At 38.5% G+C, this 23,372-nt stretch overlaps 3 protein-coding genes and 1 pseudogene across 7 annotated transcripts; 2 read left to right on the top strand and 2 right to left on the bottom strand.

The window, feature by feature from the left end:
* The first annotated feature begins 1,827 nt into the window (after positions 1–1,827).
* Positions 1,828–9,484, top strand: LOC131330874 (alcohol dehydrogenase-like 7). Its single transcript, XM_058364614.1, has 11 exons — positions 1,828–1,990; positions 2,178–2,314; positions 2,561–2,607; positions 3,814–4,139; positions 4,906–4,988; positions 5,166–5,241; positions 5,417–5,481; positions 6,029–6,124; positions 6,535–6,699; positions 6,922–7,038; positions 9,149–9,484. Exons 1-10 carry the CDS (start codon positions 1,939–1,941, stop codon positions 7,036–7,038), a joined length of 1,164 nt encoding a protein of 387 aa, XP_058220597.1. The 5' UTR covers positions 1,828–1,938; the 3' UTR covers positions 9,149–9,484.
* LOC131330303 (uncharacterized) lies at positions 7,045–9,427 on the bottom strand (annotated as a pseudogene).
* A 1,566-nt stretch (positions 9,485–11,050) lies between the features above and the next one.
* LOC131330872 (uncharacterized) lies at positions 11,051–15,052 on the top strand. Of its 5 annotated transcripts, none has more exons than XM_058364610.1 (4): positions 11,051–11,310; positions 12,719–13,006; positions 13,673–13,717; positions 14,869–15,052. In XM_058364610.1, exons 2-3 carry the CDS (start codon positions 12,751–12,753, stop codon positions 13,705–13,707), a joined length of 291 nt encoding a protein of 96 aa, XP_058220593.1. In that variant the 5' UTR covers positions 11,051–11,310; positions 12,719–12,750; the 3' UTR covers positions 13,708–13,717; positions 14,869–15,052. The 5 variants fall into 5 exon arrangements, with proteins under 5 accessions (XP_058220593.1, XP_058220594.1, XP_058220595.1 ...); XM_058364611.1 differs by having other exon boundaries at positions 14,564–14,949; XM_058364612.1 differs by having other exon boundaries at positions 14,515–14,949.
* A 2,288-nt stretch (positions 15,053–17,340) lies between these two features.
* LOC131330871 (phosphoprotein ECPP44) lies at positions 17,341–18,791 on the bottom strand. The gene is made up of 2 exons (XM_058364607.1): positions 18,288–18,791; positions 17,341–18,009 (listed from the first exon to the last, which is right to left on the bottom strand). Exons 1-2 carry the CDS (start codon positions 18,591–18,593, stop codon positions 17,596–17,598), a joined length of 720 nt encoding a protein of 239 aa, XP_058220590.1. The 5' UTR covers positions 18,594–18,791; the 3' UTR covers positions 17,341–17,595.
* Between the last annotated feature and the right edge of the window lie 4,581 nt (positions 18,792–23,372).

Below are 23,372 nucleotides of genomic sequence, written 5' to 3'. Positions count from 1 at the left end.
GATCGAATTTTAATAATTTAAGTCGCTCAATATGTTCTGAACATGATTTTAAGGGTACCAATCATTTTTTTTCCTTATTTCCTGCGTGAATCCTTAAAATAAAATTCTGATCACATTAAATGACTCAAATTATCGAAATTGAATCGAAAAATGGAACGTTCACACTTTGCTAAGTACGGACATCCTTATAGAAAGCTTACTGCTCATATATATATGTTTGCCAACTGACGCGCATCCACACAATGGAGAAATGTGTTATATTTAAGTCACGGCCACAAAAAAGAAAAAGATGGACGATAACTTGGAAAGCTATATTAATATTATTTATTCTATTGGTATTAAATAATTAGGTGAATTTTTCAATATAGAATACTTTTTGCTAATTCTAACACGTGATTGGTCCAATTATTGTTGGTTGCCGGGGCAATCCCAAGGGGTGCAAAGGGGGCCCGGGCCCCTGCAAACCTTTGAATACTTTTGCGTATTATACTGATTTTTAGATTCATTAGAAAAAATTCTATGGAATTAGCACATGCAAGTGTTTTCAGTGAAAAAAAAATTCTTAAAATTATTTCTACATTTGTGAGGGAAAAATTTCCAAAATTTTAAGTTATCAATCATTTTTTAGGTTGCACGTATAATATTCAACTGTGGCGTTACACGCAAACACAATATCGTCTCTTCTTCGGACCTCGTGAATAACAATATGAAGTTGTAAACTATGTTATCTCATAATCAACATAAAAATACACGTGATTCAGACCTCTGCTAAATACAAATTTTCCGTCTGCATCCAGCATTGGTTGGTTGGGTATTGTTGAAAAGAACGTCGAAACCAGAAGGAAATTTATAGTCATTTTCATGGGGTAGTTGTCATTATGTCAATGAAATTTACCCTGAAACGTGGGGTGTTTCGGATGCGCAGTAAAATACAAATTTTCCGTCTGCATCCAGCATTGGTTGGTTGGGTATTGTTGAAAAGAAAGTCGAAACCAGAAGGAAATTTATAGTCATTTTCATGGGGTAGTTGTCATTATGTCAATGAAATTTACCCTGAAACGTGGGGTGTTTCGGATGCGCAGTAAAAAGAACTTTTAGAAAATGAAGATTTTTCAAGTTCAAATATAATAAAAATGAAAAATAATTTTTAAATTTTTTTTACACCGTTTAAAAGATCTCGATGAGATCTATCAAATAAGATCCATATTGATAGAAAAATTATTTGCGTAAACACATAATTTTTGAGCTTGAAAAACCTTCTTTTCAAAAAAAACTTTAAAAAAAAAGGTGGAACACCCAAGTCCGTTGGCCAATTTCTCCCACTCCACCCACTCCCACTCTCACTTTTTCTTTTCTTTTGTTATACTCCATCTGTTCTAATTTGTTTGTTCAATCTCAAAAGTCTAACATTTTAAGAAAACACAATGATTACATCTAAAAAGTTACAATTTTTTACATTTACCCTCAATTTTTTTTTAAAAATTACTTTATTTCACTAAAAAGGAGTAAAAAAAAAAATTGACTTGTTTTTTTTTTTTTTATCCGCCAAAAATTGACTTGTTTATGAAAGACTTTTGTAGTAGTAGTAACAGCGGCCGATAGTGCTACAGCCTTCAAGGGGTATTTGGATCAAAGCTCCCCACCTACTCTGAAATTTTAAGCTCTGTTTGGAATTCAGGAAAAATAAAAGAAAAGAAAGAAAAATTAAAGAATTTCCCTTCTATTGTTTGGTTAGAAAAAAAAATGGAAAGAAAATAAAGATTTCAAGTGTAATGAATAATAAATTTCTCCGCCTATTTTCCTCTCATTTTTCTTCCTCTTTCTTTTCTTCACATTTATTTTCCTTTCCACAGGTTACAAACAGAGCCTTAGTTTGACAATATATACCCGAGAGAGAGAGAGAGAGAGAGAGAGAGAGAGAGAGCTACTAGTTCTGCAATGGAGGAAAGAGAGGCAGCAAAGACAGCAGGGAAGCCCATCCGATGCAGAGGTACTTGGGGTATCCGAATACCGTTTCACGTAGTAATTATTTAAGAGCGGATTTTGCATATTTCTTTCTACTGAATGAAAATCAATCATTCTACAACCACAAATAATTTACACACCCATGCGAGTATGCTCTGTATTTGTTTGTGTAAATGTTTTTGGTTTTAGAATTTTCCGAACGAAAATTGCAGCTGCGGTTGCTCGGAAAGCAGGGGAGCCGCTGGTGATAGAGGAGGTGATCGTGGCCCCACCCGAGGCTCACGAGGTTCGCATTCGAGTTATCTGCACTTCTCTCTGTCACAGCGACATCACTTTCTGGAAACTCAAGGTAATAAAATAAATAATTACCAACGACTTTCACATTTCACTGAATTGGCAATTTGGCGTGAGTGGATTTTACTGAAGATTTATGAGCAATGTCATTTATGCTTTGGTAAATTGTGCTCCACCGCATGACAAAATGGGGAACATTCTTATCTATTACATGGCACCCGAAATGCGGTCACGAAAGTATTATTGAAGATTTATTTGTCTAGTTGGTAAACTTTTTGCTGTGGTTTCATGTTTTTTGAAGGATCCTCCTGGTTATTTCCCAAGAATTCTTGGCCACGAAGCCATCGGGTAACTGTAATACTCTCTGTAATTCCTTATCATCGGATGCTTGTGTAGGCTGTGTTTCTTACTTCATTTTATTCTTGTTGATTTCGGAAATTCTTTTTCGTTTAGTAGAGTCAAGAGGTGCAGAAAGTTGAGTTCTAATCAGAGATTGATAATGAATCGTGACAAACGAACTGTTTGATAATCCGAACCATCTGAAGCTTTGATGTTTAGCACATGGTAACGTTTAGCATCACCATAAACCACAACACAAAGCATCAAATATCATTTTTGAACTATCTTAATAATCTACAGCTTATCTCTTCTTCTTCTTTTCTAATTTTTGTAATCACGAGATCATGAAACTCAACTGGGCGTGGACAATTTGATTTATAGCAATAATTTTTGGCGAAGCAATTTCTTTCATCACTGTATATACTATTATTTTCTTATTTTTGTTGGTTGTAGTTTGTTTTTAATTGTTGTAGAAGAATTTTCACATTAAATGTTTGACAATTGACTATTTTTGTTCTCAATTCATTTGGTGTGTCCATGATTACGATATTCATTCCTAACTCAAGAGATTCTTGTCGGTTGAATGATCTGCATCGTCTTTGCGTTGTCAAGCTGCAGATCACTAGCCATATTGAGCTCATGTCTTTACATGACATCAATTGCCAATTTGCCATCATGCCACCCTGCTGAAACTTACCATTTCATGAGAGGTGGCAGCAATGTAACTTTACTTCATTACCTGCCCCTATAATTACCTAATGATCCTTGATTCATAATAATACCCTGACCAAGGACTTGTGAAAATGTGGATTAAGGCATCTCCGTCTTAAGCATGTTGAAAGATGATGGAAATCTTACGTTGTGAGGTTAATGTTTTATTTCACAACTCTTGCACCAGTCCTGTTATCAAAATAGGACAAGAAAGAGAAGTAACTTATCATAAATACCAAAGAAACTATTCAATGAAAATAGGGGCTGGGGTCTCTTCTCTGATGGAAAATAAAGGGTTGGAAACTTGGAATTGTGGCCCTGAATTTGTTTAATTGCCCTGGACTATTTGGCAATTATATCTCGATTGTTCATTGGTGCTATCATCTAGATCCATCCTCTCCACTTCTTTCTTTTTGTCATTTCATGATCTAAAGCATTTTGGCCTACTTTGATCCTGTCTCATTGGCCAGTGTTTTTAACTATTTGGTTTTTATGTGCTTCAAGGGTTGTGGAGAGCATTGGGGAGGATGTAGACGGGGTGACGGAGGGAGATACTGTCATCCCAATCTTTTTGCCAGATTGTGGAGAATGTGTTGATTGCAAATCCACTAAGAGCAACCTATGTTCTAACCTTCCTTTTGAGGTCTCTCCTTGGACACACAGAGATAAGACAAGCAGGTTCACTGATCTTAAAGGGGAGACATTATACCATTTCATTTATGTGTCCAGTTTTAGTGAGTACACGGTGGTAGACATTGCTCATGTAGTAAAGATTGACCCTGCAGTCCCGCCCAACAGGGCATGCCTCCTCAGTTGTGGAGTTTCAACAGGTAAATATGTTTGCATTTTTCATGTTTAGAAAGTGGCAGCACTCGTTACAGTTCAAAATATGGCCAATACATGTTCACTGGTTAAGCCCTTTTTTTTGCTTTAGCTTGTTACGAGATCACTTTGTCTGATGTACTGACTGGAAATAATAGGGGGAGTCCACTTTTGTTAGGCAGGATTTTCGTGTGTCTTACATATGTTTTCCAATTTGAGGTTGCGGCAACATAGTTTTCCCAAGATGTAGAAACTACTTTACCAAGTTAGTGAATCTTTGTAGCCAGCATGAGTAACTGGGTTAATTACCGCTTGACCATTATTAAAAGGAGACTTAAAGCAGTTTAAAGAAAAGAACAAAATCGAGATGCAACTCCCATCGCAAAGAGGGACATGAAGTATCGAAAAGGAAAAAAAAAAGGGATCTGCTTCAGACCAGCCTCATGGCCTGGCATCTAGCTTCCAGGCCCACAACTTTTTTCTGGAGGAAATGAACCCCTCTACATTCCACCCCAGCTTTTAAGAACAACACATACATATGCCTCAGTTTTTGAGATATACGTTCTTATCTTATTCGGCTTTACCCATCATAGTTCTGCTGAAAAGTAATTCACTGACTTTGCATAAACTGAGATGTCTATGTTCAGACAAATTTTCACTGTGAGCCAAGTTTGCAGCAAAGCTGTTTCCTAAAAGCATTTGCACTTGAAAAAATTATTGCCCTGGATCCCGAGCGAAGTAAAATACATAATTAAGCCCAATATGGGTTTTCAGGGGTAGGTGCTGCTTGGAGAACAGCAAATGTGGAAGCAGGGTCCAGTGTTGCTATATTTGGCCTGGGAGCAATTGGATTAGCGGTATGATTAACACCAAATAGCATAAGTGTATTCTTCTGTTTCTTCTTCCTTCTATCATTCCCCTATTTTCTTTCTTTCACATAGAAGATAACATTTGCAGTTGTTGACCTTACGAGAAAATGAGAAAGAAAAACATGGTTTCTAAGTAAAAATCATGCTTGTTATGATGTGTTGAAGGTCGCAGAAGGAGCAAGACTTTGTGGGGCATCTAGAATAATCGGTGTGGATGTTAACTCTGATAAGTTTGAAATAGGTAATTTCATAGTTTCTGTTTTTGGTTGCTTCACTCGTGATATTAGGGAACCATCGGAATCATCCTAATGGAAAACAAAGAATGCCTTTCCTGAGGAACACATACTTCTTGTTATGTCGTGTTTAGTTTTCTTGGCATGGATTTCAAGAACGTTGTTCTTTTCTTTGTCAACCAGGGAAAAAATTTGGAGTAACTGATTTTGTGAACCCTGCAAGTTGCAAGGACAAGTCTGTGAGCGAGGTACACTTGTTCACCCAAGTCCTTGTTGTGGGAGTATAGATTTTCCGTATTCTCAATTTCTACTTTTGTGTGCATCGACAGACATGCTTGTCATGGTTTGAAATTGTTGCCTCAACTGGATCTTGATATTTCACCGCGCGTAATAGCTAGAAGTTGAAGAGTAAAAAACTAATTTACCTTCACAGGTTTCATGTATGAGATTATAAGACAGTAACATTTCCTGCTATTCAGATATAGCAAGGTGAGGAGCAGGATTTACCTCTTTAAAAGTTACAAAACATACTAGTGTTGTGGTTCAGCAAGTTACAAAATGGGCAGCATTGGAGCCCAAAAGTTGCTTCAAGAGTATTTATTATGTCAGAATTTACAACAGCCCACAATGGCGCTTTTGAAAGGAGGTGGTTCGGGTTGATACTATACATGGCATATTGTTTCTCCGAGTCACTAATGTCACTCTTCTTTCCCCCCACTATGAACTAAGCATGGGATGAAGGATAAAAGACTAGGTGTTAATAGTACAGATTTTGTCTTCTTTTACATTAAGCAGGTCATAATGGATATTACTGGCGGAGGTGCAGACTATTGCTTTGAATGTGTCGGTGTGGCATCCTTGGTGCACGAAGCATTTGCTTGCTGCCGAAAGGTCTCTCTCTCTTCCTTCACCAACAACGCCCCCCCCCCCCCCCCCCCCCCCCCCCCCCCCCCCCAACACACACACACACACACACATGTACACACAAGTTGATTGGGTTGAAAATAGCGGAAATTGTGGTGGAAGCAAGACCGATATTCAACAGCTTCTCTATCCACCAGCTAAGGTTTTTGTAACTTGAGAGAATTCCTTTATGTTTCATCAGAAATTTCTTTACAATCACTTGTGAAACATTTGGTCTATCACCTAGTTTTTGCCCTTAATTGACTTCTTTCCTGAATAAATCTTTTGGTTTCTGAAAAACCTATAAAATATTTCTGCTAGCAACATTCCAAACCTTAGAACTTTTTGGGGCATCAGATGACATTTCCAGATTAATTTCTTTCCCAATGCAATTTCAGGGTTGGGGAAAGACAATTGTATTGGGAGTGGACAAGCCAGGCGCACAGTTGAGCTTTAGTTCTTTCGAGGTACTTCACACTGGGAAGACACTCACTGGATCCCTCTTTGGAGGTCTCAAACCAAAATCTGATATTCCCATCCTTATTAAACGTTACATGGACAAGGTAATTTAATTTGGCAACTTTTTATGTATCAAAGCTTATTTAGAAATGGTTGATGCTTTAAATGAGCTGATTTTTGTTACTTTCCATTAGAAGGCATGTTATTGTCAATTCATATGCTAAGCAGTTCTCAGGTAGGAGTTGGAAACATAAAGGGTTCAGTCATCCTGTATGTTTCAACTTTTCACCTCATTATTCATCCCTTACTCTTTTTTGTGCTTTCAGGAACTGCAGCTGGATGAATTTGTTACACACGAGGTGAGCTTTGAAGACATCAACAAAGCTTTTGATTTACTAATTGAAGGGAAGTCTCTTCGATGCATTATTTGGATGAACCAATGAGTAAGTGCCTCTAGTGGTGTATTGCATGCAGTTTACACCTTCCCTAGTGCCATCTCATCTTTTTGTCGTGCACTTGTGCTTCTTTGTACCTCCAAAAGACATGATTTCCACTGCTTGATTGCATTAAAGTCTACAAATGCATATACCTCCTGAAAACATGTGTAATGATAAAGCTGCTCTTATTTTTTTTTCGACTAGAAGGAAATTCGTGGCACAACTGGTTTGTTATCTTAAGACACTGTGAATACACTAGATGCCCAGTAAAGTACTTTGTGGGGGATTTAGTTGTTTCCTCTGATGATCCAGAGTGCCTTAAGCTATAAATCCCAGAGCTAGCCTCCTGTGGAACTTCCCATTCAAGGGTTGCGAATAAAAGCTAGCGTTGGAGAAATCTTCATCATCTAGAGCTGGAACCCATCTTTCCCCCGGTAGCATCTCTACCACGGCAAATGTGCCTACTGTCAAAAGGTCATATGTGGGGTTGGGACTCCTAAGTGTGCCACTTGGTCTATCTCCCCTTTTGAATGAGGTGAGTCACCTGGGGGGTCAGATAAGAGCTTGAGCTGAGCAGAGGTGAGATCTGGGGGTGATGGGCCTTTCTTAATAAATTTTTCTCCTTTTGCCATAGCAGTTCCTAATTTGTTGATTTCGTTGATATATGCTGATAATCTGTGCGGACCATATAGTGTTGAAGCAGTCTGTAGAGTTTATTGTGTTGGAAGGTTAGTTCTTAGGTTTTTTTTTTTTCCTGGTATGCTATTCATTTTATACCAAGCAAAACCACCACATACAACGTCTGTCTGTGCACAAAACCTATCCAAAACCCAGGATAAACACCTACACAGCAAGCAAAAGCGGCTAAAACGTAACTCTACAAATCAGACTTGTAGAATCTTAGTAGGGATATTGCAAGCTAAAGATAAAGACCAGTTCCTATAGCTATTGCCCATCTTCTTCCATGTACAAATTCCATTCCTCATCTCACCACTGATGCAGTTGAAAACAGTACTGAAATCCTGGGCTTTTCCTTTAATAACAGCAGCAAGCCCCAGTCTGAGAATAGTGGAATCCAAGGATTTTCTATCAAGATTTCCAGTTCCTCTGGCCAGAGAAGAGGTCTCCTCTGAACATTGCCTCTGTCCATATCAAACTCCAAATTTTCTTTGAATAAGCACACTAAAAAAATAGGTGATCATGAGACTCCCTAGCTTGCTCACACAACACACAGCCATCTTCAATTGGCATGCCCCATGTAATGAGTCTATCCCTAGTGGCTAATTTCTGATAGCAACATAGCCAAATAATGAACGACCATTTAGTTCCATTACCTTTGTTCCACACAATATGGAACCAAGGTCCTGTGTCTTGAGGAGTCCTTGTAGCATTCCAAGCACTTTTAACAGAGTGAACCCCACTTGCACTTGGCAGCCAAATAACTGAGTCAGGAACTTGCACTTGAGGAAGAAAGTCTGAAGGGTTACGATCCACAATTTACTGAATATGCCTATTCCTCAGCCTAGGTTAGTTCCAGGAGTCATCTGCATATATAGATGCAACTTTTGCTGATAGACCCTGCCCAAATTCCTAACCATGTTTACCCCAAAATTCTGGCATAGAGGGCCCAAAACATCCCTATTATCCTCCCATAACAAAGTATCTTTGCCGTTGCCTATGACGCTTGATCAGGGGTTGAGCCCAACATCCAAGTTTGAAGAGTTTTCTCATTGTCCAAGAATAATCCTGAGGTAGAGATATGAACCACGAACTCTTGACTTAATAATATACATGTGTATCCACTTGACCCATAGAGCATCAATCTTTCTACTCAAAGCCCATAGATGATTTATTCCATTTAAGTGCAAAAACGGAAAATTAACAACCCGCAGCATTTGGTAGTATAAGAAAAATATCCCCAACCCCATGAACGCAAAATATAGAGTCCTTTACTCCTTTTTGTCAATGTTAGAAGGATGTCTTACTATTTATCTTCTAATGAATGGGAAACATTCATTCTCAGTGCAAGTCTCACATATTTCATTTATCGTCTGAGGACATGGTTGATTCTAAGAATTATTGAACTCCTGGTTAACACTTATGTCTCCTTTTGTAGGTCTTCTCGGGAAATGGATGTTGTGATGCAAACAATAAACAAGGGAATTTGTTGTGTTTGATTTGGTTCAAGGGAATTTGTTGTGTTTGATTTGGTTCAAGGGAATTTGTTTGTACCTCGTATGTTTGTTGCTTGTATTCCTCGAAAGTTGCTACGTTCTGTAAGTATTTGTAATCCCAGCTATTACAATGCGGCTTTCATTGTCGAATAACCCCCCTATTTCCTTCAGGTGTAAGCGTCTCTCTCTTTGACTGCCTCCCTAAGTCGCCGGCCAGCCATTGTTGTGAACTCTGTAAAATTCTCACAAAAGTCAAGTGTTTTTACCTTGCACTGTCATGTCTCTTATTCCATCCATACTACAGAAAGTTAAGCGTTCATGGTTTATTTCTTAGCTGGAACGAAACTTCTCATCGATCATAACACTTAAGCTGCCAGCGGCGCAAAACAAGCTAATCTGTAAGTTTTCCTGAGCCGAACTAAATGGAGTTGTTAACATGGTGGCTGGCAAGTTTGATGTGAAGGAAAACCAACCTCCTGGAACAGAGAGAATCGAACACATGCAAAGAGATTCACCTGATAATTAACACTCGAGATACTCCTAATATAAAGAAAGTAAAAACTATAGTTCTTGGTGATAAAGAGAGGCGATATAATACCCAAAAAAAATTTGCAACAAAGAAAAAGAAATCCAAGCACGCATGAAGAATCATTCAACGGAAAATTGGCGCCTGTCTTTTTTTTTTTTTTTACAATAGAGAAGAGCTTCATAAATAAATAAAGAGTTATTACATCTCATAGCTCAACAAAAGATACAAAAGATTACATTTAGAGATCAACAAAAGATACAAAAATAACTGTGTTATGGAGAGAGAGAGCAAAGTCAACAAACAAGTTCTTGAAATTCCTTCCAAAAACTGTGTTATGGAGAGAGAGAGAGAGAGCAAAGTCAACAAACAAGTTCTTGAAATTCCTTCCAAAAACAGCTTCGTCTGTTAAGTTCCCAAACCCACCTTTCAGTCAAGAAAACAAGCTCAAAACCCACGCTGGGAAAGGCTTTACCAGCAGAAGCTGAAGAACCCAACTAGTCAACTACCTTCGAAGCCGAAATGGCTTTTCCAGCACGTGGGACGGTTGAATTGGTCGGAACGAATAGAACAACGGCGGCCGGGTTTTATTGAGACCTTGCATCTTCAACATGGGATCTCATCGAAACGACGTCGGTCAATTTCATAAAAACTTCGCATCTCGAATATGCGAGGTTGTTCAAAATGACGTCACAATCTTGAAAATCTCCCGTCATTGGGGAAGCAACGTGAATTAAGCAACGTGTAATTCGTCAATTGTGAACTCAATCCAGGTTTATTTCTAGATCGCAACTGTTAAAAATGCCTAACTTGTCGAGGAGACAAACCATTTCAAAGATCATAACAATTCAATTCCAATTTATACGTAATCGGTGGTGACCGAAGTGAGTTTATTTTTATGAAAATAGATATGGCCACACTGGATCAAACCCAATGTTATTATGACATCGCATTTCCAACACGGGAGTTTTAAAAAACGACGCCGGTTAGAGTTCACAGAGACTTCGTAAGTTGAACCTCTGAAGTGTTTCAAAACCTCAAACGACGGGTAATTGATAAATTGTGAACTCGTTCTGGGTTTGTTTCTTGATCGGAACTCTTCAATTTGTAGATCTTGCTTAGAAGATAAACCATGATAATGATCATGGTGATCAAACACCTATTAATACGTAATCGGGGATGATCGGAGTGAGTTTTGTTTTATGAAAATGGATTTGACCACATTGGATTAAACCCATACATGCAAGGTTACTCACAATGGCGATTCCAGCGAGTAATTGATAAATTGTGAACTCGTTCCTGATTTATTTCTTGATCGGAACTCTTCAAGTTGTAGATCTTATCAAGGAGATAAACTATGGTAATGATCACGGCAATCAGACACAAATTAGTACATAATCAGGGATGATCAAGCTGAGTTTGTTTTTATAAAAATAGACTTGACCACTTTGGATTAAACCCATCTTATTATCGAACAAATTCACTTCGCTCGCGAGAGAGAGAGAGAGAGAGAGAGAGAGATTGTTCAGCAGAGCAGATGAAGTGATTGGGCTGGTCTAACTGCAATTGTATAAACAGGTCTAAGTTCTAATCTTCCATTCTTTCAGCCCTAATATCTCACAACCAGTCAGCTGATGTTGATTTTGTAATTTGTATTGCTTTCATTCTTCTTTGCCAATATCGCCCATGAAAAAACAATTGTGTTCATACGGGATTTCATGGTCACTGGAATTTGTCTTGATCCCTTGATGGCGTTTTTGCACCTATTCATCTGCAACAACAATCATTTTTGAAGAAGGGAGGCTAAGAACGATGTTTCTATCACCCACGGATCATGAAATTTTCTGCTTCATTGCCTGTTTAAATTGAGTTAATTAGGCTTTGTCAAGTAAGTAATTGTGTACCTACTACTGTACGAGTTGTTGCGAGCTGAGTGACACGATTGTTCAGTAGGACCGATCGAACCCGCACCAATACCATAGTATATTGCTAGTTCTAAATTGTGTTTGGAATTATTTTGAAAGACTCTTTCATGCCCGTGCTTCTTCTCACGAATGCACAGTATGTGACTTGGGTAGTGAGCACTGGGTTTTGCTGGAGATTGCTTTTCGGCCAGAACTTCCAGCTTTCCTTTTGTTGAGCACAAAATATTGATATATAGAAGCTCCAATTCCATATATTGCTAGTTCTAAGTTGGGTTTAATTGGGTATTATTATTATCTTTTTGATCATTCCCTTAAGTTGTCGAATTTGCAGTAAAAGATGATAGTTTTACATGTCTCAGCCGTTGGAATAAAAAGTGCGAAGTTCACCCGGAATTTAAATTTTCGTCGAACTTTGAATGTCCAATTGATGGAATTTTAATAAATGGCGGTCTTACATAAATCAAAATAGAGAGAGTATAAAGGGAGCCTGTGTTGTGGACCTATTTTATTTGGGTCAGAATGCATTAGTGGGCCATGAATGATTGGCTGGGAATAACTGAAATTTGGCTGTGGCATGAAGAAGTTAGGTTTTCCAGCTTCCATTATTCATCATTGGTAGACGTTATGCAATGGTCTTCTGCTCACTCCTAGTACCTAAACCTGTTTTTAAAGACATTGGGTATCGAGATTTTGTTTACAATGACACGAGACGCTGTCTTGAGATTTCTTATGTGCTAGCTGCTGTCATTATCATGTCTAGAGTTCTTTCCTTTGGATTTTATTCGGGACCTAGTAGTATGAACTGAATGCTCACATGTCACAAGTCAGCAGCCTAAGTGCATTTCGTGTATGGTTTCTTATGCCAATCAATCTCACCTCAAAAGCTAAATGTTTTGCTTAAATCTCTTGTATTTATGTTTGCCCATCCGTGTTTTAGCACGCGGACGTGCATTTCTGTGTCTCAAGTTTTAGGTTTGGTCATCACTGTCATTTTTTTGGCTCTTCTTCCCATACATATGATGATTATTCCATCTCAAACACGATGTTTTACTCTGTTGCAGAATTAAGTCTTTGAAGGATCTAGTTTTCTCTTATGGCTACTGAAGAGCCTAAAGATCCATTTAAAGCAATGGACTGGAAAAATATGGGTAGTTCTGATGTGCAAAATGAGCCCAGCACTGGCCCAGTGATAAAGAAACGGTTGCCACGAAAGATTAGGCAAATTCCAGAGTGCTATTTTCTTCCTCGGAGATCGATACCCTCTGCCATTGCCTTTTACGGGGCATGGATTGCTGGTGGGATTGGTGCTGGGATGCTGTTGGAGGTCTGGATAAAGAAGAAGGTCAAAGGTACTCCTTATTACCCTCCATTCCCACAAATTATTAGTTGTTTAAGTTTTTGATTCGACCCCAGGACATCTGTTGTCGTCCTATAATCACAAGATACCCATCTGAATCAAATATCTGAGTTAAATTTGACTCTAGAGAGCTGAGTAAATGTTGGTTGGCCATTACCACGCTTGGCGGTTTGGTGTCCCATGGTAGTAACGCATCTGTGGAAGGACACATAAATGTATAGCCCTTCTCTAGTAGTCCGGGAACACGGGGCGTATTGCTCATGTGGAACATAGATATAAGGTTTGTAAGTGATGTCAACAAGAAGTGTTTATAGAAAATGATCATCCATAAATGTTCCTAGCATCGAGTACAAGTTACAATTTTCTGCTCACTATAACAGCAGACGAAAGGCTGTTTTAATGAATGAGGAATGTTGATTATTATGATTGAAAGCTATAAATAATAGTTATATAGCATCAATAGGGGCATATTATCGATCAACGATTTCTTATGCTATTGGTGATCACAAAAGGGGGAAGGGAAAGTAGGGACCTTATGTTCTTGTGCAAGCTAGTCAAGATTTTTTTGTTTGATGAATCTTCATACTGCCATGTTCTGTGGTTGCAGACTTCTGAGTTGTTGACAGGCATTTTTTCTAACTATAGTTTTTCAATGCAGAGGATGGTGGTGTCATCTGGGAGTTTGACAAGTAAAAGTTGGATGGTATGTTTCCTAATCCGTGGCTTACAATTTAGATGACAACCTAATATTGGACTCAATTCCAAAGTTTTGCTGTTGCCAGCGAAAAGGGTTGTGATATGCATCTTTCTTCTCTGATTAGCTTCAGATTGCTTGCTGTAATGGGGGAAACTCAATTTGGGGTTCTTTGAATTGTTCTACATGCTCAAATTCTTTCCTGTTTGCAAGGGAAAATGTTAATATATGTTTGGATCTTGTTTTAACACATCTGCCCTTTTTTTTTTGTAACGGCAAAAAGTTTATTAGGAAACTGATCGGGTACATCAAGTGGGGGTGTGGTGAGGGGGATCCAACCAAAGGTCCCTTTGGACAAACACCTGAAGAGGGCAACGCCCTACAATCCAAGGGCAAAATGCCAGAACACCTAAAGGCCTAAATGTGCCTAGATCAATTCACATACAGCTCAAAAAACCCGCCAAACAATGCCCTTGACACATCCAAGTATGACTTATTCTAAGTTTCACAGTACTATAGTGCTACTACTGCATAACACCTTGGTGAGAAAAAAGAACTTGTCAAAATTATTAGTTGGGTTGGAGTAAGAGTGAATAGTGCAATTCTTCAAACTCAATTTTTGAATAGAAAACATTAGTATTTGATTCTTTAAGTTGAAGAATTGGATTGGAGATGCTCTAAATGGTTTCACTCGGCCAGATTTTTCTTAAGGGTGTATGTCCTAATACATTGAAGCAATGTAATTCACCAAAAGAGTTGAGGTTTGGTTACTGACAGTGTTAGTGTGCTCTGTGGACCTGGTACAGAGAGCCATGGTCATCTGTTTTTTCGATTTTCGTTTCTTCTCACATTCAGGGGACCTGGTGAGAAGGTGTGGAATTCTTAGAAGTCCAACAAGGTTGGATCATGAGGTCATCTGGGATAGTCAACATATGAACGGAATGGTTTTCAGCATTCAGTCTATAAACTTGTTATTGCTGCTGCTTCTCTTTTGATAAGCACTATTGGCTATTGCTGCTTCTTTGTACCATGTATGGCTATGGCTTGAAAGAAATGCCAGAATTTTCCGGAATCTTTGGACTTCAGAGGGATGCTTGCTCTGTCCTTACTCCTTACTATGTTGATTTCTGATATTTAAGAGCTTGTTTGAATTCATGTAGGAGGGCCAAGCTGTGTCAAGAATCAGCCTTTGTGTGCTCCGTGGAATCTGCCCCTTTCATTTTTATTTATTTTTTGTTTTTGGTTACACCCCTTTCATTTTTACTTCATAGTTGTTTTGGTGCTCTTTCGGTTAGTGGTGCAGTGGTGTTAAAAGCACTGGTCTGCTTCTGTTGTTTTGTTTTCTGCCGTTTGCCTTTCGCTTTGTAGATGGGTGTGGGGTTTTGTTGTTTGTTGTTGTTGTCAGTAGTTAGGTGTTGTATGGGCTTTGGCTTTGTATCTCTTGTAGGGTAGGGATGATGGCTCCCAGTCGACTTAGTTCTCTCTCTTTTTTGCTCGATAAAAGAGTGGAGAAGGGGACGACCACGCATAGCAATCCTTTTTTATGCGTGATTATAGGGACTCTAGACTCGCGACAAGACCTCAAAGGAGATCCGGAACCCATATATAGGTGCGCAGTGTCCCACCCAAGACGAAATAAGGCAATAGGCGAATCATGGGATTCAAACAAGAGCGAGGGGGCGTCGGCACGCTTCGAACCCCTAACCAGATGAGAGCCAAATTCAATGGGAATAACCCATTGCCATCTCGGCTACACCCCAGGTGCTAGTGGACTTGGTTCTCTTTGTTTCTATGCTACTGATACAATAAAGTTTAACTTGCCCAAGGAAAAATGTAATCCGCGGAAACGAGTAGCAAATAACATCGACACACTTGTTCGCCTCCACAAACGTAAAGATACATTATCCACACCTTTTAACATAAATTTTATGATTTTTTTTTTCAAAGTCAGATGTCAATGTTTGTTGTCCGACGGAATGGGAAATCCTGTAGTGGAGGTTGCAATGTAGGGCATGTACGGCGGTGGATCTAGCTGTTCATTTTGGCATCGATGTCTTGGATTTAATTCGAGTTGTTATTGATCTGAGTTGTCCATTGCCGAGATGGACGGCCCGAAACTACACTACAAGGCCTGTAGGGCAGTCCGACCTTATTTTTTTTGAAAGTCAGATGTCAAAGTCACTAAAAGATTGAAATGAGCAATTTCAACTGTCCAAAAGTATTTTCAACAGTTCGATTAAAAAGAACTCTTTCATGGAAAAAAAATACTCTTTCCTAGAACAGTTTGTTTTAAATCCGAACCGTTGATTGTTGAGATAGACAACTGAGATGCTCACTGTATTCTGGTAGAGACTTTGCTCACTACAAATCCTGGGTCCCGGTTGTTTGGTAGTGCTTTATGACACTGACATTTAACCAACTGTTCCATGGCCCTACTGTGAGAGGACTTGCAGCTGGTATGAGTGGACTAGTCGATAAATGATTCCCCACTAATAGGTATGGAAAGCGATTAGAGCGTAATCCAGAACTGATATTCAACATTTATATTCTTGGCCCATAGATATTTTGCATTTAGAATTGATAGACAGAAAAAATCTCTGTTTGATTGGACTTATCTTCATGATACATAGGAAGGTGGAAGTTTTCTATGTAACGGATATATATCTCCTCTTCTCGACTGTATTGTAAGAGAAGGAAAATATACACCGTTACATGAAATGCTCCCTCCATTGAAAGATCCAAGGGACTGGACGAGTCTTCCAATAAGTTGATTGTTTCACTCCCGTCTCTCCCAAATTAAAGTGAAAAAACTCGAAAAGATTAAGGTCCCGTTCCAGAAACCTTCTTAAAAAATAAGCAGCTTATTTCATATTTTCAAATTAAAAAATAATGTAAATGAAAAATAATTTTTTAATTTTTTTTTCCATCGTATAAAAGATTTCATCGAGATCTTTCAAATAAGATCTATATTGCATATTTTTAGATTTCAATAAAATTATAATTTTTGAGCTTGAAATTACCTTCTTAAAAAATAATGATTTTTTTTCGTTTGCGGAACGGGCTGTAACTGAGCTTGTTGGTAGTTAAGGCGTAAACTGCAGCGGTGCATTGGTTTGTTTTCGGCCACTTGCCGGACTGAGCTCAACCGTTCTTGGGGTCGTCCAGTCCTTTAAAGTAAGACTGGTGGTTTAAAGTAATTCTAATTAGATATCAATAAATATGTGATCGAAACAAAAATATAAATCGAACTTGAGATGTGCACACTGTGGATTGGAACCAAAGAAAATTCAGGTTCGTGTTATTTTGTGTTTCGATCACATATACATCGGTTTTCAATTAATATGATATTTAAACCACACAACAGTTACGTGTTTCGACAAGATCATTTAGAATGCGAAAGAATCGAACACAAATTTAACATAGAACCGTACACAACTTTATCCACGTGCATCCGATGGGTCTAGACATGATAACTATGTCTTGAATTGGGTGGGTAGCTTTGCTCAACAGCATTAGCACATCATTTTCCTCCATCTAAGCCTTTTTCTTTCTAAAAACACAAAAGAAGCTTGTGCAACCATAAAGCAAGTTTAATTCGGTTGAAAGCAACAAGCTAGGAATTACGTACGTAATTACAAAAGGGAAAGTCACCAATTTTGTATTAAAACTGTGCAAATGCCAAACCAAATCAAAAGACAAAAGATGACCACCCCCTCCAGCAACTCAAAATCAACCCCAATAAAATCAAAACATAGAAGCACCCATACATAGCTACTTCATCAGATCAAACCAAATAAAAACAAGAAAAACAAAAAACTATTTTGAATCACCAAGCAACAAGATGTAAACGCAATTCATATGTAGTAATTGTCTCTTTTTTCTTCTTCTTAATCTTTTTCCTTCTCTTTTTCTTCCTCAGAAGGACTGCTAGTCGGACTCTTGGGGTGGTACCCAGGAATCTTCTCTTTGATCTTCTCCAAGAACCCCTTCTTCTCCTTGGGCTGATCTGCCTCATGACCAGCCTGACTGCTCTCTTCAGCGGCGTAGCACTCAACCATGACCGGAGGCGGTGGAGCAACCACGGCCTCTTCGGTCTTCTTGTGCTGCCCTGGTAATTTCTCCTTGATCTTGTCAAGGAATCCCTTCTTCTCCTCTGGCTGAGCCACTGCCTCCTCTTCGCACTTCTCGATCGGGACACTCGTGTCCTCCTCGTGCTTCTCTTCCTTCTCCTTCTTCTCCTTCAATCCCTTCTTTTTCTTCTTCTTCTCCTTCTTCTCTCCTCCCTCCTCCTCATCGCTCGACTGCAAAATTTCAAACAATCACACACTCGTTAGCTTCATCAAAATCTCTACATATCGACCAAGTTTTATACTGTATATGTTAGTGGATCGGTGATCAAAGTAATCAAGTAGAGATCGCAAGATTCACAACGAATGGGTACTTGTTACCCTTCTTCTTACTCTTTTTAGTCTTTGTAATCACTCAAAATTTTATAAAAATATTTTCGCTGTTCAAAAAAATAGATTCAAAAGGATACGTATGTGCAAATAATTGTACTTGGAACATATTTAATACTTACGGAGCTTGAGCTGGCGCTATCGGAACGGTGGAACTTTTCCAACAGACTCCCTTTCTTCTCTTCCTGATCTTTGTGCTCCTCCACCTTGGGCTCCGCCTCCGACACGTGTAACTTCTCGAACTCCGCCCCGATCACCTCGTCCTTCTCCTCCACGTGATGAGTCGTCTTGATCTCTTCACAACACTCCTCTTTCTGCTTCACCGCCATGAAATCAAACAACCCCCGATCCGTGGTCTCAACCGGCACCTCTCCGCTCTTCTCCTCGACGTGGTGGTGGTGGTGTTGTTGGTCGTGTTGCTCGGCCATTTCCGATCAAACAGAAGAAAATTAAGGAACTTGAATTCAATCAATGAAAGCAGAGCAAAGTGAAGTCTCAAAATGAAAAGTTGGATCGAATGCGAAAGGCTCTTGATATGATTTCTGAGTGTTGTGAGGGGAGCGGGGTGCTTCTTATAGGACAAGAGCACGCGTAGTGGACACGATTAAGCAAAAGAGATGCTATGTACACTGCATCATTTATTACCTTTTTTTACAGCCTACTTTGCATTTCATAAAAATATAAAAAAATATTCATAATTTTTAAAATAATATTTTATAAGATTCTGTAAAAAATTAGTTCTGATAAATATTATTTTTCATAAAATTACTGATCCATAAAATACTAATTTTCAAATTTATTGATATTTTTTTTTTGTATTTTTGTGAGATTCGGAATGGACCCTTCAAAAAAATGTGGTGGATGGTGTAGTGTATGAATTGGGAGATGGTGTTGTGCACATCACCGTGATGCGTACCTCCGAGCCGTCGGATCTCATCTCAGCAATAAACAGCTCTCAATCGTTAGTTATCGAGATGGGATCCGAATCGTCGGATGCACGATCCGACGACTCGAAAGTGCGTAACGCAGCACAATACCAACCCCGAAGTCCATAGTGTACAAGACTTATTGATTAAGTAAATGGAAAAGGTTTCATTAGGTAATTGACGGATGCAATACCATTTTCAAGAAGCGAGTGGTAATCCTTTTCCTATTCTCGGTCGAATAATATCTCGCACACAGAGATATTTTACAAGAAATACTAGCCACGCTCCCAAACCCTGACACAGATATTTATGGAATCATCTTTTTTATGCAATAATGCAACCGACATAAATATTTTATAATCGTCTTATATACTGTATGTGGGAAACGTATCGATACAAATACGGATACAAATACATATGAAATCTTCTGATTTAATGACACAGTTATATATTTGTAGAATCTCTTGATATATATGTGAATTTAATGTGGTAGATTTTTTGAACGATTTTTAGTATGTAAATGAAAAGTGAATAGTTTCGGAGTCAGAATGGGCGTTTGCGAAAAATTATTGCTAGATTTTCACAATCTAACTTTTTAAAAAAATCAGTTTAAAATGTTTGTCAAAAATTCTACAAATTTGATTTTTAGAATCCATAGATTTTGAGAACCTGAAAAATTCTAAATTTGGGTAGCTTTTGAAATTCTGTAACACAAATTCTTTAGAAAATGAATGAAATTCTTATAATCTTGTAGCTGAAACAATCATATTTATCAACTTCTACTAAAATCCGAAACCTAAAATTTACTGTTGAGTCTGAAGGTAAAATTTCAAAATCTGCATCCACAGCTATCGCAATCACGCCTTTAGATTCTCAAAATATGTTTATATGAACTATTTTCGAAATCAGTAATTTTAACACCACACTTATTCACACACCCACCCTCACAACAATGGTGGGGTCCACACACACTGGGTATGTGATTGAGTGTGTAAATGAGTGTGGTGGTAAAAAAATTGTTTCGAAATTTACAACTTTTTCAAAATCATTTTCATGATTTTCCGTAACCACAAAATTGGAAACTTCTTGTTGTGGGTGTGAATTATTATTCAATTTTACTAGAGTTTTGATATTTGCATTTTATTTTTTACTGATGACACTTCACTTTTAACGTTAAGTTAACGCTATCTATCAATAAAAAGTAAAACGCAAAAATCAGTTTTCGAAAAGGAAAGCGTCGAGGGATGGGAGGGAGGCGGGTGCTGTCCCGGGTTTCCGGGCCCACTCCAATCTCGCTCCGATGATCGAAAACGTTCACTTTGTAGAGCTCGTCGAGTAGAAATTGTGCAAAAAATCAGCTTAATTGGATATCATTAAGTGCCTGATCGTAGCCTATATAACTCTCGGTCCATGGGTTACAGTGGATTTGATCCAGTGTTTCGGATCCATTCTTTTTAAGATAAAAAGATTCCGATCAGGAACTTAATGATATCTAATTAAGCTGATTTTTTGTATAATTATTCTACTCGACGAGCTCTACAAAGTGAACGTTTCCGATCATCAGAGCAAGGCCGGAGTGGATCCGAAAATCCGGGGCAGCAGCCCCCCCGCCTCCGGGTTGGGAGCGAGTGTGTGGTTGCCGGGAAGTAAAGCGTCGAGGGGTTTCACGAGTCAAAGAAGGTAAAGTGGAAAAGTGGAGAGCCCCACCGCTGTCGTAACTTGCGCATAACGGCGAATGGAATCCTGACACGTGGATTAATTTCGCTGGGAGGTGTCTATGTGGGACCCAAGGTGTCGGCCTTGCTTTCGACAATGGGAAAAGTCGGTGCAGAATGCGTTGGATGACCGAAAGTGTGGCGGGGAATGCGAGCGGGGAGTGGTTGTCGGGATCTACAACTTAAGAAAATCTTTCAATAGTCCTGGAGTAACATGTAACATGTTCTACGTGGTGCTCTCGGTCAATAATTGATTGCGCACCTATAGTAAGTGTGTCAATTCTTATTTCTCAATCATCCAACAAAAGAGGATGATTATGTGCTATCTGTAAAAATTTTCATTATGTAATTTGTTGGAAGCACAACGTGGACATTCCACTTGGTTCTCTTGGCCTATTGAACGTCTTGTTCGGCTTACGTTTTGAGAGAGATTTTTGAGAAAAATGAGTGGAGAGTGATATAAAAATTTATTAGAGATCGTTTAAAATTTTGGAGTTTGGCTCCTCTCCAATCCTTGGAGAATTAGAGAATCCTCAAATCCTATTAATAAGACGACATATGGCAACTATAAAATCTAACTGTCAAGATTATTAATGGCCACATAATCCTTATAAACACTGAATATTTCACTTTCCCTTCATTATTCTAGACACCATTGATCACCGCCCCTCCCCTCCATTTCCGTCCAACCCTCCACTAGCCATCATCACTACCCCTTCACTGCGATAGTCCAACCCTAGCCTTAATAATTTGGGGTCGCAAATCTTTATGTTTTGTTTGGAACATTTTTTGAAAAAAAAATTGAAAAAGTAGTATGGGTAATAAATGGATAGAGATAAATGATTGGAAGTAGGAGGAATCTTTTGAAAAATGCTTTTCAAAAAGAGAAGCAAACACAGCATTAATCATCACGGTCAACAAAAACTAGTTAGCGGCCATGTTTTTCGGAGACAAAATTGTGAACTACTCCCCTCATCCCAAAAATATTTGTCCGGTCCGTAAAATGAGATCTTAAAAACAATACACTTTTTTCAAGAAAAATTCCAATTTTTTTTTCAACAATTTAGTGGAGTACATAAAATGAAATCTTTTGATTTGTTTAAAAAGTTTGAATTTTCTTTGAAAAAATGTATTATTTTTAAGTTTTTTTTTGGACTGAACAAACATTTTTAGAATGGATGGAGTACCGATGAAGCAGTAGTTGAAATGACTGATGCATACGGCGGTGATTGGGGGGGGGGGGGGGGGGGGGAATGACTGATGCATAAAAAAAATTGCCTACGGCGGTGATTGGGGGTTGGGGGGAGGAGGGAGAGAAAAAGCGTGAGGGGTAAATAATTATGTGCACTCATCCTCAAATCCTTTAGATAGGTTTTGTTCAATGTTATATTCTTAGCCGTTAGATTAGAATTGGAGGATCCTCAAATTCCCCAAGGATTGAAAAGGAGCCAAATCCAAAATTTTGAGACCCTAAAACAAACAAGGCCAATTTTTCAAAATTTTGTACTCTTCCGTTCTAAATTCTTGCATTTTGCTTGCACTTGGAATCATAATTCTCACGAATCTTAATAGGTTTGGACGTGTTTCGAAGACGTTTTAATGCGCACTTCCACTTTTTACTCATGCACATGAATTATGTGACTTAAGGTGAGTCTCGTGTGAGGCTTTTTCCACGTTCGTACTGGTTGTCCATCTCCCATAGATGTTCATGACCTGGCCCACTTGCGTACATTTGTAACGACTCGAATCCATAAGCCCCACAAAGTATCAGAATCAATAATTAAAAATCCAAATCACTTCCTTAATACCTACACAAGAAACCATCACACATACTTCATCCTTCTCATTACGACAGTATCGTTACATGCCAAAATTATCAAAACTCACAAACAATTGGTGAAGTCTATAGAAACCCATCCCCAATTCATATGCCCGCGGCCCTTTCCATTTAATCCCATCAACTAAAAAAAAAAACAGCCGTGAACCCCCTTTCCTTTTCTTCCTCCTCCCCCTTTTTTTTTTCCTCCCCTCTCTCTTTATTAATCTTGTGTATTAATCACACAAATTCTCTCCTCACATGCACTCATGCATATGTAATACTTTTAGGCGGTAAACTTCTCCCTTCGTGCACGTATACTAGGTTACCAGCCAAGCCTTATATGGAGTATATCTAATACTCCCTAAACCAAGTTAACAAAAGACATATGTAACTTCTAAAATCCACGACAAGTTTTGTTTGATAATCGCAGTCACGTGAAATTCACCTGCATACACACTTACCAAATACTCCCTTCACATGCACATACTCTCACTTAGTTGACACTTAAACTATGCATGCAAAATATCTCATTTTAGTTTTCCTAATAAATACTCAATATACCAATTAAACCTTCCTGCACATTTATCTCCAGCCACATATTTTTTCTCCAATTATCTATCTTCCCATTATCCCATGTAAAAAGACAAATCAATAGACACGGATAATTATACATTCCCGAATACTCGATGGGGTATTACAACATTAGTGGGTTTATATTACTATTTTATTTATTTACAATAAGTCTAA

This window comes from Rhododendron vialii, chromosome 6a (assembly GCF_030253575.1).
Source record: "Rhododendron vialii isolate Sample 1 chromosome 6a, ASM3025357v1".
NCBI lineage: Eukaryota > Viridiplantae > Streptophyta > Magnoliopsida > Ericales > Ericaceae > Rhododendron > Rhododendron vialii.
The sequence above is the reverse complement of the archived record's forward strand: the minus strand, read 5'-3'. Positions and strand labels throughout refer to the sequence as shown.

Coding starts and splice junctions, on each gene's coding strand:
- LOC131330874 (XM_058364614.1), top strand. CDS start 1,939: ATGGAGGAAAGAGAGGCAGCAAAGACAGCAGGGAAGCCCATCCGATGC. Junction 1,991..2,177: donor GAAGCCCATCCGATGCAGAG/GTACTTGGGGTA, acceptor CGAAAATTGCAG/CTGCGGTTGCTCGGAAAGCA. Junction 4,989..5,165: donor TGGGAGCAATTGGATTAGCG/GTATGATTAACA, acceptor GATGTGTTGAAG/GTCGCAGAAGGAGCAAGACT.
- LOC131330872 (XM_058364610.1), top strand. CDS start 12,751: ATGGCTACTGAAGAGCCTAAAGATCCATTTAAAGCAATGGACTGGAAA. Junction 13,007..13,672: donor GATAAAGAAGAAGGTCAAAG/GTACTCCTTATT, acceptor TTTTCAATGCAG/AGGATGGTGGTGTCATCTGG.
- LOC131330871 (XM_058364607.1), bottom strand. CDS start 18,593: ATGGCCGAGCAACACGACCAACAACACCACCACCACCACGTCGAGGAG. Junction 18,010..18,287: donor ATAGCGCCAGCTCAAGCTCC/GTAAGTATTAAA, acceptor GAAATTTTGCAG/TCGAGCGATGAGGAGGAGGG.